Raw genomic sequence first — 17500 nt, 5'->3', positions numbered from 1 at the left:
TAGGGGGCGCTGCTCATCTCCGTTTCAAAGCTGAAGAGCCAGCGCTGTCCGAAGACGTCTCCGTGGTCATGTGGCCGGAAGGTAACACCACAGAACGCCCTTCCCACCAAAGGTGGTCCCTGTTTTTCTACTTGCATTTTTTACATGCTTTTGAACTGCTAGGTGGGCAGACGCTGGGACAAGTACAGGAGCTCACTCCGTTACGCAGCACTGGGGGATTCAAACCGCTGAACTGCCGACCTTTCTGATGGACAAGCTCAGCATCTTAGCCGCTGAGCCACTGCATTCCTTATAGCAATTAAGTAATTAACCAGTAATTTAGGGGTCTCTTAATTAATTGATGAGTTACAGATGGAAAATTAAGGTGGGTCCCTCCCTCCCCAGGTGGGACCCCCGGGATGAAAATGCTGCTGTGCAATGGGGAAGATTCCATGCTTCTTTCCATGGGGGGGGGATCAACCCTGTGAATTGAGGGGAGTGGGGGGGGAGTTTGGGGGCTTTTCTCCTGATTAATAAATGGAATAAAGTTTAAAATAAAATTAACACGGCACCAATGATGTTCCCTGGTTTGGTAATGAAAACTCTGCAAGAAAGCCACCAAGCTCAGAGCCCCCCAAGGGCCCCACAGCTCTCCTCCTCCTCCTCCTCCTCCTCCTCCTCCTCCTCCTCCTCCTCCTCCTCCTCCTCCCCTCCCACAAATCCCCCTCCCTCTAGCACTGAGGATGTTCCCTAGTTCGGTCATAAAGGACCCTAAGGGCCCCACAGTCTTCCTCCTCCTCCTTCCTGCCAACTCCCCTCCCTTCCAGCCCTGACGCTGTTCCCTAGTTGTGTCTTGACCCCCATAATAAACGTCTCCTCCCCAAACTCTGCCGCTCCAACGCCTGCCCCCTCTTCCTGCCATCTGTCCAGGAGAACCGCCCAGAGACCTTGGCCCCGTTGGCTCCTCCAACTCCCACTCCTGCCAAGTGGGGATTCCCCTTCCCTTCATCTGGCCGGCCTTTAGGGCAGCGGCTGGTGGAGTCCAGGACAGCAGGACAGGGTCCAATCAGGAAGCAGGATGTCCTGCCATGACCCCCGTGAGGGCACGGGAGCAGGGAAGAGCCCTGGAAGCCTTCCAGCCTCCTCTCTTCCCATTCAGGCTGCCAGAGTTGAATGACAACGTTGAAGGGACCTTGGAGGTCTTCTAGTCCAACCCCTCTGGACTCCATATAGGTATCTATTTTTCTGAACTGCCCGTCTTCCTCCAAGAGGGGCTCTGGGTGGTCTAGAATGACATATTAAAATAGAAAATGTAAGTCCTCAACTTACAGCAATTTGTTTAAGTGACTGTTGGAAGTTAAAACGGCAATGTATTGCCGTTTTTCACACTTACGACCGTTGCAGCATTCCCTTGGACACAATCAAAATTCAGACCTTGGCAACTGACTCGTATTTATGACAGTTGCGGTGCTCCCGGGTGACATGATTCTTTTGTGACCTTCTGATCAGCAAAATCCATGAGGGAAGCCAGATTCACTTAACAACCAGTTTGCTAACTGAACAACCACAATGATTCACTTAACAACGGTGGCAAGAACGGTTGTAAGATGGGGCAAAATTCACTCAACAACTATATCGGTTAGCAAAGGAAATTTTGGTCTCCATTGCAGTCCTAAAGTCAAGAAGTACCTACATTAAAAAAACCCCGGAATGACAGAATAACAGAACATTAGGATTCAAATATTAATTCTAATATCGAATATATCAAATAATGAAATGGTAGAATCCAAATATTAATTCTAATTAAATCATCTAGAATTAGCATGTGAACTCTAGTAGTTTAATTCTAATTAAATTAAACACAATTAAGCGTTAGCATGAAAAGGCTAGAATTAAAATTGGTCAAAAGGCAAAGCCGCTGCTATGAAAACGTGTTGTGGCCCCTCCAGTGTCCAGCGGAGCTGGCAGCAGATTCGGACAGTGAGGAGGTTGGGGAGGAAGATGGGCCAGTCCTGGAGTCTGGGGAAGGCTCTGATGAGGGCTCTGTGTCGGAGACAGAGAAGGGGCCAAGGCCGTATGCTAGTTATCAGCTGCCTTCAGAGTCAGATATCAGTGGGGCAGAAGAACAGCTGGAGCCTGTTCCCAGTGTGCGCATGCACAGAGCTACCGGATGAAGGGAAGAGCTAAAGAAGAGGGGTCAACTTGGGAGTAAGGCCACAGGTGGACAATGAATGGCCCCTCCCAGAGGAAATAAAAGAGGAGTGATGGGAGTGGAGTTTGCAGGAGATCATTAGTTCCCTTCATTGGTTCGTGACTTTCCCAGACTCCTGGCCAAGTTCTGTAGATATCAGCCTGGCAGCTCTCCAAGCCAGAGAAGGTCTGTGACTGCAAATCCTCCCTTGAAAGACTTTGCTGGATGTGAACAAGGGTCGACTTGGGAGTAAGGCCACAGGGGGACGATGAATGGCCCCTCCCAGAGGAAATAAAAGAGGAGCAAAAGGGGAGGTTGCAGGAGGCAATTAGTTTGTTTAATTGGTTCCTGACTCTCCGAGACTCCTGGCCAAGGTCTGCAGAGATCGTCCTGGCAGCTCTCCAAGCCAGAGAAGGTCTGTGACCGTAAATCCTCCCCTGAAAGACTTTGATGGATGTGAATGAGCAGAATTCACAGTCAATTAATCAAAGGGTTTTTTGTCGGGACCAGGAGTTTGCTTCAGGCTCTCGGGAAGCCTCGGTCAGAACAAAACATTCCTTGTTTTGTCCCTCTCCTTGTCCTCCTGTTTCCCTTGACTCATGTTTGGGTTCCGAAAAGACACACCTTGGGGGAAATACTTTCTGCTCCACGCCTTTAGGTGAAAAATAATCACAAGGCAGACAAGGGGCCCGAATGTTCGACTCCATCCCTCTGGAGGATGAGTGTACAGGCCTCCTTACGAAAGGGGAAACCGTCTGAAGCAAGGAAGATATTTTAATCGTATTTGTTTTCTCTTTGCAAGAGGCTGATTAGACATCGTGGTGGGACGGTCCAGCCTGCCTCTGCCAGCACATTCCAACGACATGCGGTTTGTTTGCGCAGCGAGAAAGATGGCATAACATTTGGCCTATTTGGAAGTTTGGGTCTCGGCTGCCACAAATAATTCATGGGAAAAGCTCCTTTTCACGAAGCTATGTTGAAAGAGAGGCCGGGGAGGACGCCGGTCCCTTTCGCCTAAAGTTTTAGATTTTTCTTCCAAAAGGCTCTTTGTGATTCTTTTCACTCTGGGGTTGAGTGAGGAAGAACATAGAATACCAGAGTGGGAAGGGACCCTGGAGGTGTCTATGGAGAGTCTCCATCTTCCAGGTCACGGTTGTCCCAAAGGGGCTTTTTCAGGAGGCAACTGGGCTTTCTGGTTTATTTTTGAAGACGTTTCGCTTCTCACCCAAGAAGCTTCTTCAGCTCTGACTGGATGGTGGGGAAGGGAAGGATTGATACTCCTTGCAGACAGTTGCATTTAAATCCTTCCATTCCCCTCCATCTGGTCAGAGCTGAAGAAGCTTCTTGGGTGAGAAGCGAAACGTCTTCAAAAATAAACCAGAAAGCCCATTTGCCTCTTGAAAAAGCCCCTTTGAGATGACCTCAAACTTGAACCCCCTGTTCAAGCAGGAGCCCTTAACCACTCCAGACAAGTGGCTCTCTCATTTCTTCTTAAAGACTTCCAGTGTTGGGGCATTCACAACTCCTGGAGGCAACTTCTGTTCCACTGGTTAATTGTTCTAACTGTCAGGAAGTTTCTCCTCAGTTCTAAGTTGCTTCTCTCCTTGATTAGTTTCCACCCATTGCTTCTTGTTCTATCCTCAGGTGCCTTGGAGAATAGTTTGACTCCCTCTTCTTTGGGGCAACCCCTGAGATATTGGAAGACTGCTATCATGTCTCCCCTGGTCCTTCTTTCTCTTAAGCTAAACATACCCAGTTCCTGCAACCGTTCTTCATATGTTTTAGTCTCCAGTCCCCTAATCATCTTTGTTGCTCTTCTCTGCACTCTTTCTAGAGTCTCCACATCTGTTTTTATCTCATGATGACCAAAACATCAATAACATCAACATCAATCAACATGCCAGACATGAGTCCAATATTATGGTCACAGCAGAATAACAGAGTTGGAAGGGACCTTGAGCCCCTCTTCTTTGTGACAACTCCTCAATTAGTGGAAGATCATATCGCCCTCAGACCTTCTCTTTGTTAGACTAGTCCCCTCCATCATATGGTTTATCCCCTAGACCCATGTTCATCTTCCCTGCCCAAGAGATGCTCACGAGGAGGTCAGCCATCCTCTTTGGACTTCTGAAGACCATCCTCGTCTGGAGATTGAAGCACACTGGACCTCCAGTCCCCAAGGCTCTGGGAAGTTGCTTGGCCAACATCTTTGGGGTCTTCAGGGAACATGGGAGCTTCACAGAGAGGGGAGTTTGAGTGACCCAGGAGAAGGAGGGTTAATATCACCCATGTTCCTCTTTGCCGTGTTACTCCATGGCTAATTATGGACAGGAAGATGGCACCATGATATCTCAGTTCAAAAGCCCTTTGGGGTTGGATTAGAAGACCTCCAAGGAATCCTCCAACTGTTATGCTATGTTCTGTGCTCTGGATTAGCTGAACGTTCAGGGAAAGTGTGTTTCTTGGACGCAGCTCTTGGGACTTGTCTTCCCATCAAAGACAGGTAAGAAAAATAAAACCACGAAGGTAATAACAGATGGCGTCAACGCAGCTACTGGATGTAATCCCTCCGGCTTAGCAAAAGCTTCCTGGCCTCTGGGAACATCTCTTTGGTTATTTGAGATGCCTTCACTTGGAACTGCCAAAGTGAGATTAGCACACGGCACCTTCTGTTCCCAAGGGCTGGTTCCTAAGACGCTGTTTATCTAACCACGGTTTCCAAAGTACACAACGATTAGTGGAGTTTCTTGGGCAACTTTCTGGACCAGAAGAAACCGAATGACATGATGGAGCTTGTTTATGGGAGCCCAGCAGGCCCATGTGCTCGGCCACTGATGGTGAAGAATTTGCTTTGCAGGCCAGAGGTTCCAGGCTCAGTACAGGAAAGAAGAAGGGAAGAAGGAAGGGAAGAAGAGAGGAAGGAAAGAAAAATATAAAAGAAGGAAGCGAAAAAGGAAGGAGGGAAGGAAGAAAAGTAAAATATAAAAGAAAGAAGGAAGAAAGGAAGGAAAGAAAAATATAAAAGAAGGAAGAAAAAAAGGTAGGAGGAAAGGATATAAAAAAGAGGGAAGAAAGAAAGGGATGTAGGGAGGGAGAAGGGAAGGAAAGAAGGAAAGAAAAATATAAAAGAAGGAAGGAAAAAAGGTAACGGAAAGAAGGAAGGAAAAATATAAAAGAAAGAAGGAAGGAAGGAAATATACAAAAAAGGGAGGGAGGGAGGAAAGAAAAATGTAAAAGAAGAAAGGAAGGAAGGAAGGATATAAAAGAAAGATGGAAGAAAGGGAGGGAGGGAGGAAGGAAGTCCTTAACCTATAACCATTTGTTTAGTGACCAAGGTTGTAACAGCACTGAAAAAAGAACTTACGATCGTTTTTCACATTTACAACCCTTGCAGCGTCCCCACAGTCACATGATCAAAATTCAGACGCTTGGCAACTGACTCCTATTTACGACGGTTGCACTGTCCTGGGTGTGTGTGTGTGTGTGTGTCCTGTGCTCCCTTTTGGTGACCTTCTGACAAGCAAAGTCAAAGTCACTTAACAACCGTGTCACTAACTTAACTGTGATTTGCTTCAAACCATGGCAAGAAAAATGGTAAAAGACTCACTCAACAACATTGTTGCTTAGCCATGAAAATCTTGGGGCTCGGTTGTGGTCGTAGGTCGAGGACCACAATGTTCCTGAATGTCGGGAAGGACTTAGAAGAATTGTCTCTGAAACCCTAGGAAGTTACTACCATGTTTCCCGAAAATAAGACATAATAATATATTATTATTGTCTTACTTTCTTTTGACTCCCAAAATAAGCCTTATTTTTGGGGAGGTCTTATTATTTTTGGGGTGCAGGAGGTGGCGAGTGTGGTCACCCCATGGCTGCTGCTGTGTTGCAATACTTTCGTGGAGGGCTTATTTTAGCACATATGCTCAAAAGCCGGATTGGGCTTATTATCCAGGGAGGTCTTATTTTCAGGGAAACAGGGTAGGTAGGGAGGGAGGTAGATATCAGTAGATATAAAGACATGGATGGATGGATGAATGGATAGATGGATGGACGGATAGATAGATACCGTCATCCATCCATCCATCCATCCATCCATCCATCCATCCATCCATCCATCCATCCATGTCTTTATATCTACTGGTGTCTGTCTGTCTGTCTGTCTGTCTGTCTGTCTGTCTGTCTGTCTGCCTGCCTGCCTGCCTGCCTGCCTGCCTGCCTGCCTAGATAGATAGATAGATAGATAGACAGACAGACAGACAGACAGACAGACAGACAGACAGACAGACAGACAGACAGACAGACAGACAGACAGGGTCTTGGCCTTATTTTCGGGAGGTCTTATTATTTTTGAGGTGCAGGAGGCGATGAGTGTGGTCACCCCATGGCTGCTGCTGTGTTGCAATATTTTCAGGGGAGGGCTTATTTTATTGCATGCGCTCACTCATTCTCCAGGGAGGGCTTATGTTGGGGGAGAACAGGGTCCTCGTCTGCGTAGGTTGGGCATCCGTCCCTAAGGGGGATCCCAGAAGAAGGCTTTGAATCTGCACCCCAGAAGAGCCTCATCCAAGCAGGGATGACCCGGTTGGAGAAATCTGGGCAGAACCTGCTGAGACAGGTCTCCCCAGATCTATCCTGGCAGAAGAAGGCCTCCCTGGTCCCTTCCATGCCTGAGGAGAAGACCTACCTGGACACCAGGGGTTGAAGAGGAGGACGAATTCGCACAGGTTGAAGCTGGAGCCCTGGAACTGGGTGGAGGCGTCCAGGACCAGGCGGTATCGGCCGATGCGGGCGTCCGGAGGGGAGGAGATGGAGACGGAGAGGGTCAGCCCGTCCTGCTGCTCCACAGCCGAACTCCAGGTCGAGCCCTCCAGAGAGCAAGAGAGAGGGAAAGGGGAGCGGGTCCCGGAGGTCTCGATGGGGCAAGGTCCTACAGAAGGGAGGGAGGGAAAGAGGGAAGAAGGGAGGAAGGAAGCAGGGAGAGATTTAGGGAAGACGGAAGGAAGGGATTGACAGAGGGGAGAGGGATGGAAGGAAGGATTGAGGGAAGATGGAAGGAAGGAAGGGATTGAGGGAGGGAAGGAGGGAGAGAGGAAAAGGGATTGAGGAAAGAGGGAAGATGGAAAGAAGGAGGGGAGGGATTGATGGACAGAGGGAAAGAGGAAGAAGGAAGGAAAGGAGGCAATGAAGCAGGGAGAGATTTAGGGAATACGGAAGGAAGGGATTGACAGAGGGAAGAGGGATGGAAGGAGGGATTGAGGGAAGGAGGGAAGAAGGAAAAGATTGATGGAGGGAAAGAGGAAGGAAAGAAGGCAAGGAAGCAGGGAGGGATTGAGGGAAAATGGAAGGAAGGAAGGGATTGACAGAGGGAGAGAGGGAGGAAAGGAGGGATAGAGGGAGAGAAGGAAGGAAGGAAGAGGGAGGGAGGGAGAGAGAAGAAAGGCACAGGTGAGTTCCTGATCTCATTCATCAAATGAGGGCCCTCCCCCTTGTGATGGGGGAGGGGGGCTTCAGGAAGCTGCTAATGACCGAAGGGGAAAACTTGCTCCATGAGGAAGACTCCTGGCCGTCACATCATCACAGGACTTTTCTCTTTATTGCTCTGCAGTGCAACTCAGCCTCTCTCCAAGGTGGCCGCTGGAAGAGGCCTGGACTTCAACTCCCAGAGTTCCCCCCCAAAGGAGAGCCAACCTCTCCTCGGTCCCCAAGCCACTTCAGCCAGGCCCTTTCCTCGCCCAGGGCTTTGGCTCCCCCTTTGGCCCACGATGGCTCCTTGCAAACTTTTGGGGCTGTGCCCGCAGCCCAGGTGCCAGGGGCTCAATCAATTTAATTCAATTTATTTGATTTCTAGACCGCCCCCTCTCCCCAAAGGGACTCTGGCAAGCACCCTGCTCTCCTGCCCACAGCTGGGCGGCTGGGTTGGGCTTCTCTTTTGGAGTGAGCCTCCTGACCAGAAAGCTCAGCTTCCGGGAATTCTGGATGGTCACTACTACGTCCATTTGTTGCAGCGTACGTGCATGTCTGTCTGTCTGTCTCTCTGTGTGCAATCATCTACCCAAAACAAGTGCATTCTCCTCCAATGGCCCCCAGATTGGGCTGTTTTACCACAAGCTCTTTTGGCATCTCCTAAAGGTTGGTCTGATGGTCAAAGGAGCTGAAAACTTGCCCCATCCTGGCTGTAAACGTCCTTTCACATTCTCTCCTCTCTCCCTCCCTCCCTCCCTCCCTCCCTCCTTCCCTTCCCTTCCCTTCCCTCCATTTCCCTTCCTTTCCTTTGGCCACTGCCAGGACAGGCCACCCGCTCTCCCTGCCCGCTGCCCGCCTGCCCATCCGGATGGGCATGGGGATGGCGTCTTCCATGGCAAGAGACGGGCATTGGAAGCGTTGGCTGGAAACACACACAGGAGCCTCAAGGGAGAGGGGCGTATTTTGCCTCCCCCTCCAGCTGGCCACTGGCAGTCTGAGAACCCATCTCAGCCCCTGCTTGGCTGGGGAGGCCAAACTCTGATCCAGCGGCCCCCAGGGAGGACGGGACGGGCTACAGGAATAGCCTGTTCCTCCCCCTGGACGAGTGAGAGAGTCGCCCTTCCCCTGCAGACAGTGGCCCATTCATTCTTGCAAAGGAGGTGGAGGGGGGGGAGAGAGAGGTGTTGCTTCCTGGGAGGGATCTGTCAACTCCCAACTGCCCAGCCCAGCCTACCCCCCACCCACCCCCGCCAGCAACACCGGCTCTTTGTGCCGAGAGGCCGGGACAGATGGGCGGTTGTGGGGGTGGGACCCTGCAGGACAGACCCTTCTTCAGGTTTGCCTTCTCTGCCTTCCAGAAGGTCCTGAACAAAGAGCTGCCACTCTTGCTGAGGGAGGGAGGGGTGTGGTGAGGAAGGCAGTCACATCTGGCCAAGCAAAGGGGGGGGTTATCTCTGCCCCACCACCCAAATCTCAGCCCCTCCATCAGCTGCATCGGTTACAACCCACCAGTGGCAGCCTCAACTCTGTTCTCAATGCTCCTTTCCCTTTGGGAGACTTTCCTTTTTGAAACTTTTTGATTTAAAAACAATTTATGTAGGACAGTGTTTCTCAAGATGGGCTGCTTTAAAATGGGTGGACTTCAATTCCCAGAATTCTCCAGCCAGTTGAAATGAGTGGACTTCAACTCCCAGGATGCCCCAGGTTTTGGGAGTGGAAGTCCGCCCAGCATAAAGTTATTTTTTTCCAAAAGGCAAGTGGACTTTCTTGATGTTTCCTTTGAAAATGTTTCCCTTCTCATCCAAGAAGCTTCTTAGGTTCTGAAGAAGTTTCTTGAATGAGAAGAGAAATGTCTTCAAAGGAAAAAAAACCCCCAAGAAAGTCCAGTTTCTTTTGGAAAAAGAGCAACTCTGGGACAAAATCTTTGCTCTGTTTAAAAGAAGAGGAAAAAGAGAAAAATACCCCTAAAAATAATATCAATATAATGAACTGTTGCAGGAACTAGGTATAGTCTAGTGAAAAGAAGGACTTGGGGTGACATGATACTTCCAATATTTGAGGGGCTGCCCCAAAGAAGAGGGGGTCCAGCTATTCTCCAAAGCACCCGAGGGAAACAACAGATGGAAACTAATCAAGGAGAGAAGCAACCGGGAACTAAGGAGAAACTTCCTAACAGTTAGGACAATTCATCATCAGTGGAACTGCTTGCCTCTAGAAGTTGTAAATGTTCCAACACTGGACGTTTTAAAGAAGAGACTGGGCAGCCATTTGTCTGAAATGGTATAGCAGGGGGTTGGGCTAGAAGACCTCCAAGGTCCCTTCCTACTCTCTTATTCTATGGTCTACTGCTGGTTTCTCTGTTGCTGATTTTTTGACTGTTTTTTTTAACTTCCCTCCCACTGCAGACATCCCTGGCTGTGGCTTCAAAGTGGGAACAAGAGGAGAAGGAAGGAAGGAAGACAGAGAAAGGAGAAGGAAGGAAGATGGAGACAGGAGAAGGAAGGAAGGAAGATGGAGACAGGAGAAGGAAGGAAGGAAGGAAGGAAGGAAGGAAGGAAGGAAGGAAGGAAGGAAGGAAGGAAGACAGAGAAAGGAGAAGGAAGGAAGATGGAGACAGGAGAAGGAAGGAAGGAAGGAAGGAAGGAAGACAGAGAAAGGAGAAGGAAGGAACATAGAGACAGGGGAAGGAGAAGGAGAAGGAAGGAAGATGGAGACAGGAGAAGGAAGGAAGGAAGGAAGGAAGGAAGGAAGGAAGGAAGGAAGGAAGGAAGGAAGGAAGACAGAGAAAGGAGAAGGAGAAGGAAGGAAGATGGCGACAAGAGAAGGAAGGAAGGAAGACAGAGAAAGGAGAAGGAGAAGGAAGGAACATAGAGACAGGAGAAGGAGAAGGAAGGAAGATGGAGACAGGAGAAGGAGAAGGAGAAGGAAGGAAGATGGAGACAGGAGAAGGAAGGAAGGAAGGAAGGAAGGAAGGAAGGAAGGAAGGAAGGAAGGAAGACAGAGAAAGGAGAAGGAAGGAACATAGAGACAGGGGAAGGAGAAGGAGAAGGAAGGAAGATGGAGACAGGAGAAGGAGAAGGAGAAGGAAGGAAGATGGAGACAGGAGAAGGAAGGAAGGAAGGAAGGAAGGAAGGAAGGAAGACAGAGAAAGGAGAAGGAAGGAACATAGAGACAGGGGAAGGAGAAGGAGAAGGAAGGAACATAGAGACAGGAGAAGGAGAAGGAGAAGGAGGAAGATGGAGACAGGAGAAGGAAGGAAGGAAGGAAGGAAGGAAGGAAGACAGAGAAAGGAGAAGGAAGGAACATAGAGACAGGAGAAGGAGAAGGAGAAGGAAGGAAGATGGAGACAGGAGAAGGAGGAAGATGGCGACAAGAGAAGGAAGGAAGGAAGGAAGGAAGACAGAGAAAGGAGAAGGAGAAGGAAGGAACATAGAGACAGGAGAAGGAGAAGGAGAAGGAGAAGGAAGGAAGATGGCGACAAGAGAAGGAAGGAAGGAAGACAGAGAAAGGAGAAGGAGAAGGAAGGAACATAGAGACAGGAGAAGGAGAAGGAGAAGGAAGGAAGATGGAGACAGGAGAAGGAGGAAGATGGCGACAAGAGAAGGAAGGAAGGAAGGAAGGAAGGAAGGAAGGAAGACAGAGAAAGGAGAAGGAAGGAACATAGAGACAGGAGAAGGAGAAGGAGAAGGAAGGAAGATGGAGACAGGAGAAGGAAGGAAGGAAGGAAGGAAGGAAGGAAGGAAGACAGAGAAAGGAGAAGGAGAAGGAAGGAACATAGAGACAGGAGAAGGAGAAGGAAATAAGATGGAGACAGGAGAAGGAGGAAAATGGAGACAGGAGAAGGAGGAAGATGGCTACAAGAGAAGGAAGGAAGGAAGGAAGGAAGACAGAGAAAGGAGAAGGAGAAGGAAGGAACATAGAGACAGGAGAAGGAGAAGGAAGGAACATAGAGACAGGAGAAGGAGAAGGAAGGAACATAGAGACAGGGGAAGGAGAAGGAAGGAACATAGAGACAGGAGAAGGAGAAGGAAGGAACATAGAGACAGGGGAAGGAGAAGGAGAAGGAAGGAACATAGAGACAGAGAAAGGAGAAGGAGAAGGAAGGAACATAGAGACAGGAGAAGGAGAAGGAGAAGGAAGGAAGATGGAGACAGGAGGAAGAGAAGGAGGACAACTGTGTGGTCTTTGGTGCTCTCTGAACTTGCCGGTTTTCTTGCAGACGTTTCACGACCCCACTGGGGAACATCCTCAGTGTTAGAAGGGAGGAGAAGGAGGAGGAGAAAGAGAATAAGTTTGATTGGGTTACTGTTTACTTCTTCTTTGTGGGTCTGATGTTAATCGCTCATCTGGGTGTTGATTGCTGGCGTATGCCGTTCCCTTGTTCCCCTTTGGGCTTCTCCGTTATCTCTTTTGCGCAGTCTATAAATATTGTTTATGTCTATGTGTCTGTTGATGGCTAACTGGTCAGGGGCCTCTGACAAAGGCCCAGGCGGGGTTTTTTTCCCTCCTGCAGGAAAACCACCAAGCTCTGAGAGCACCAAGGACTCCTCCTCATTTCAACCCTGAGATTCTCTTTCATTGGTACGGAAACACCAAGGGCTGAACTGAGGAGGGGAGAACCTGACATGGCCAGCTTTGGTGGGCACAGCAGCCCACCATCTCCTGGCACAGAGCAAGCCATTGCAGGACCCCCCCACCCACCTATGGGGCTACAGGCAGTTTCCCAGCTCAGGGACATTTTCCAAGGGGGGGAGGAGGAGCAGATTAAAGGGGTCTGACTTCTGGGTCCTCCCTGGCCTGTCTCCCCAAGGGAGGGCCAATGCAGGGGCTGCTTTGTTTGGGAACACAACAGAGTGGACATTGTGAGAAAGAAGCACTTCCTGCCTTTGTTTCCCTGCCTGGAGCCCTTCTCTGCCTACAGGCTGCCTGGATGGAAGAGATAAAACCTGGGCCAAGGACCAGGTGCCCCCCCCCAGCCCCCTCCCACTCTGCAGTCTTCCTCCCCCCCCCGCACTGGAGAATGTGGGGGTTCAGGCTGGGAACAGAGAAGCCCAGGCTGGTTTGGTATGGAGGTATCCGCTGAAAGTGAATTTCATGTATTGATCTAACAGGATAACAGAGTTGGAAGGGACCTTGGAGGTCTTCTAGTCCAGCCCCCTGCTCAAGCAGGAGACCTATATCATCCTGGACAAATGGCTGTGCAGTCTTTTGTTAAAAACCTCCAGTGATGGAGAACCCATGACTTCTGACGGCAAGCCGTTCCATTGATCATGAAATATAGAATAACAGAGTTGGAAGGGACCTTGGAGGTCTTCTAGTCCAACCCCCTGCTCAGGCAGGAGACCCTACATCATCACAGACAAATGGCAGTTCAGCCTTTTCTTAAAAACCTCCAGTGATGGAGCACCCACAACATCTGGAGGCAATTTCTGTTCCACTGATTAATTGTTCTAACTTCCAGGAGATTTCTCCTTAGTTCTAGGTTGTTTCTCTCCTTGATTAGTTTCCATCTGTTGCTTCTTGTTCTGCCTTCTGGTGCTTCGGAGAATAGGTGGACCCCCTCTTCTCTGTGGCAGCCCCCCAGATATTGGAGAATTGCTATCATGTCACCCCCCCCAGTCCTTTCCCCCTTAAACTAGACAATTCCTGCAAGCTTTCTTCATATATTTTAGCCACCAATCCTCTAATCAACTTCCGCTCCAGGGTGATGGGATTAAGAAGGACAGGACATATAACCTTTGGGGACATAATAGGGTCAACTCCCCACCATTTAGTAAAAGGCATAAGCCCCATCATTGCACAACCCCCAGAACAGTTCAAACAGTTCAAAATTCACAGAAACCTTTAAAGACCCATCCACTCATTTGGCTGTGGTTCTGTTCCATCATAAAATCTCCTTTCCAATCAGCCTCCCTGTTGCTTCCAGCGCTTTTCTCCCAGTTTGCATAAATGAACTAGATGGATTTTACCTCCTACTGGTGGATGATGGGAGTGGGGATCCATCCCATCTCACAGAAGGCTTTCCTCCCCCCCCCTCCTCCCTGCCTCTCCAGGGGCAACCAAGGCCCTCTGCTCACCTGTCTCCGTAATGAAGGTGAGTTTGTCCACGCCTGCCTCATACGCTCTGCCGGCGAAGTCCAAGGAGATGCGGAACGGCTGACCTCGGCGTACGAGGAGCTGATGGGAGCCCATTTCGGAGGTCTTGTGCTCCTGGTTGTTCTCCTCGCATTTCAGGTCCCAGGTCTCTAACTGAAGATCTGCGGGAACCAAGGGAAAAAAAAATCAGATTTATTTATTTTTCCTGCAGGACATTATATTCCCTTCCCTTGCCCCCCAAAAAAGGGGGTGGGGGGACAAATTAGAAGCCTTCAGCAACTTTACAACACCAGAAGGCAGGTGAGGCATCCCCTCGGGACTTCGCTGCATGTAACAACGGTAGTCCTCGATTAAAGACAGCCTGCTTAGCGACTGTTGGACTTAGCGACTGTTGGAAGTTACGACGGACTCCCCGTAAGCTTCTTGAGCATGTAAGCAAGCTAAAAACGGCATTATGGCTGTTTGCCTCATCCTGGGTCCCAGGATTGTTTTTATTGTTATTAAATTCGATTGTTTTATGTTTGATTTACAACATTTTTTTTGCCAGAAATTGGCCTTTATACTTCCAGTTTCTGGCAAAAAAAAAAAGTCCCATAGTGAACAATGGATTCATTTAAAGTCCATGGCATTTATTTACAGCTGCTAAAGAACGGCCACAAAAACGATTGTAAAATCGGATCTGGTCACGCAGTAACTTGCTTCACAACCATCCCGACATACGACCATAAATCATCTAGAGTTTCCAGGGGGTTGGACTAGAGGACCTCCAAGGTGCCTTCCAACTCTGTTATTCTGTTGGTCATAAGTCAAGGTTACACACACAGTGAGGCAAATTTGGTGGCCATTTATGGTAATGCAAAGTCAGGGTCAATGTAGATTTTCAGAACTATTTTGTTAGGCGTGCCGTAATGAGAGTTTCGGAAGAAATATAAAGTAAAATTGACTCCTACATTTTTTTAATGGTTTCCCCTGTGGAAGCTTTTAGGTTAAGAAAAGAAATTGTAAGGATACAAAAACCGAGTTGACCTATGTGGATTGATTGACAAGGAGAATAACAGAATAAGAGAGTTGGAAGGGGGCAACGGAGGTCTTCTAGTCCATCCTCCTTCTCAAGCAGGGGACCCTAGACTCGGGGTGTCCAACCTTGGTACTTTAAGACTTGAGGACTTCAACACTCAGAATTCTGGGAATTGAAGTTCACAAGTCATAAAGTTCTCCCATTTGGATATCCCCACCCTATGCAATTCCGGACAAATGGCTCTTCAGTCTTTTCTTAAAAACCTCCAGTGATGGAGCACCCACAACTTCTGGTGGCAATCAGTTCCACTGGTTAATTGTCTTCACTGTTAGGAAGTTTCTCCTTAATTCCAGGTTGCTTCTCTCCTTGATTAGTTTCCATCCGTTGCTTCTTGTCCTGCCTTTGGGGGCTTTGGAGAATAGCTTAACTCCTTCTTCCTTGTGGCAGCCCCTCAAATACTGCTCTCATGCCCCCCCCTCCTAGTCCTCCTTTTCTCTCCACTAGCCAAACAATTAATTAATTTTTACCTGAATTAAAAACTAGAAAAGGCTTGGAAAGAGAAGGCCGTTTCTGTCCATGCCTTCACCTTATGCAAGTTGACAGCTTTAAACAGGAGGAGAAGAATTGTGCTTTTATGAAGGAGAAAAGTGGCTTTGAAATGGATTTATGTACTCGGGACAGATGTGGGATCGCTGAGATGTATAAATGACTGTTGGAAACGGAATGCAGGAGTTGAACACGTCAAAGATCGTTTGATTAACTGGGCAAAGAAATTGGATTTAGCCTCATGCTCCATCAAGGGGAGAATATGGGGAGCGAAGGACCGAGATTTACACTGAGTTATCATTTGAAAGAGGAGCTGGATAAGGTGCTGTGTCGTTTGTATTTAACACCCGATAGATTGTGAAAGATGTATAAGAAAGATTTTACGATCTTTCTTCCCACAGTTGTTAAGTGAATCCCTGCAGTTGTTCATGGTCGTTAAGTGAATCAGGATTCCCCCATTGACTTTGCTGGTCAGAAAGTAGCACAAGGGGATCATGTGACCTCAGGACTCTGCAAGCGTCATAAATATGAATCTGTCGCCAAGAGTCTGAATTTTTGATCACGTGACCAGGGAGATGCTGCAAAGGGTAAAGAACGGTCATAAGCCTGTGCCATTGTAACTGGCCATTAAATGAATGGTTGCAATTTGAGGATGGCCTGGAATTGTGGCCTGAGGCTCCTGCAAGCTAGTTTAGTCTCTTATTTATTTATGGCATTTTTTAATTTATTCTCGGGGAACTTCTCTTCAGACAGAGTGTCCTCATAGGGTTACCCATTTTTTAAATAGATTAACAGAGTTGGAAGGGACCTTGTAGGTCATCTAGTCCAGCCCTCCACCCAAGCAGGAGACCCTACACCATTTCTGACAGACGGCAGTATAGTCTCTTCTTGAAAGCCTCCAGGGATGAAGCTCCCACAACTTCTGAAGGGAATTTCTCTTCCATGGGTTGATTGCTCTCACTGTCAGAAAGTTCCTGCTTATTTCCAGGTTGAATCTCTTCTTGGTCAGTTTCCATCCATTTATTCCTTCTCTGCCCTTCGGGTGCCTTGGAAAATAGCTTGACCCCCCTCCTCTCTGGGGCAGCCCCTCCAATATTGGAAGATGCTCTCATCTCTTCCCTAGACCAGCCATGCCCAGTTCCTGTAACCATTCATTATATGCTTTAGCCTCCAGTCCCCTCATCGTCTTGGTTGCTCTTCTTCACACATGGAATAATGGATGGAAATGGACCAAGGAGAGATTCAACCGGGAAACAAGGAGAAATTCCCTGACAGTGAGAACAATCAACCCATGGAAGAGATGTTGCCTTTGGAAGTTGTGGGAGCTTCATCACTGGAGGCTTTCAAGAAGAGACTGGACTGCCATCGGTCAGAAATGGCGTAGGGTCTCCTGCTTGGGTGGGGGAGAGTGGACTAGAAGACCTCCAAGGTCCCTTCCAACTCTGTTAACCTGTATCTGTATTTGGGGTCCTCAGACCTGTGACAAAACCACATTTTTAGGATCTTCCAGAAGAGAATTCAGGGTGGGGTGAATCGTACCTCAGTGGGAGAATCTTCCAGAAAGAAGGAAGAGAAGAAGGCAGATGGATATCCGGAATTGATGGGGCCTGTAACCTGTGCTGCCTTCCTACCCTATTCTAAGTCTAAGGAGTGTACAGTTAATCCTTAACTTACAATGGTTCATTTAGTGACCATTTGAAGTTATAATGACACTGAAAAAAGTGACTCATGGACAATTAGAACAATTAATCAGTGGAACAGAAGTTGCCTCCAGAGGTTGTGAAGGCCCCAACACTGGAAGTCTTTAAGAAGATGTTGGATAGCTATTTGTCTGAAACAGTATATAGGGTTTCCTGCCTAGGCAGGGGGTTGGACTAGAAGGCCTCCAAGGTCCCTTCCAACTCTGTTATTAAATTCTATTCTATTCTATGTCCATTTTTCACACTGATGACCATTGCAACATGATCACACAGGGGTCACATCATAAAAATTCAGACCCCTGGCAACTGACTCACATTTATGACAGTTGCGGTTTCCCGGGGTCACGTGGTCCCCTTTTGCGACCGTCTGACAAGCAAGGACCATGGGGAAAGCAGACTCACTTAACAGCCACGTTCCTAGCTTAACAACTGCAGAGATTCCAAGAAAGGTCATAAAATGGAGCCCAGCTCATTAAATCCTTCCCAGCCGGTTTCGGACAAGTAACG

General features: G+C 48.4%; 1 protein-coding gene across 2 annotated transcripts in view; it reads right to left on the bottom strand.

Moving 5' to 3' along the window:
- The window catches only part of TGM2 (transglutaminase 2), a 68634-nt gene that overhangs the window by 43813 nt on the left and 7321 nt on the right, over window positions 1-17500 (bottom strand). For both annotated transcript variants that reach the window (XR_014174965.1, XM_081948099.1), the window contains exons 2-3: window positions 13711-13890; window positions 6855-7097 (exon numbers count right to left, since the gene is read on the bottom strand). Coding sequence is in view for 1 of the 2 variants with exons in the window: in XM_081948099.1 (XP_081804225.1) it covers window positions 6855-7097; window positions 13711-13890 (423 nt within the window). In the remaining variant the exon portion in view is untranslated. The remainder of the gene's footprint in view (window positions 1-6854; window positions 7098-13710; window positions 13891-17500) is intronic.

This window comes from Natrix helvetica (assembly GCF_964273705.1).
Source record: "Natrix helvetica genome assembly, chromosome: 3".
Classification (NCBI taxonomy): Eukaryota; Metazoa; Chordata; class Lepidosauria; order Squamata; family Natricidae; genus Natrix; species Natrix helvetica.
Note: the sequence above shows the minus strand (reverse complement) of the source record. Positions and strands in the feature narration are given on the sequence as shown.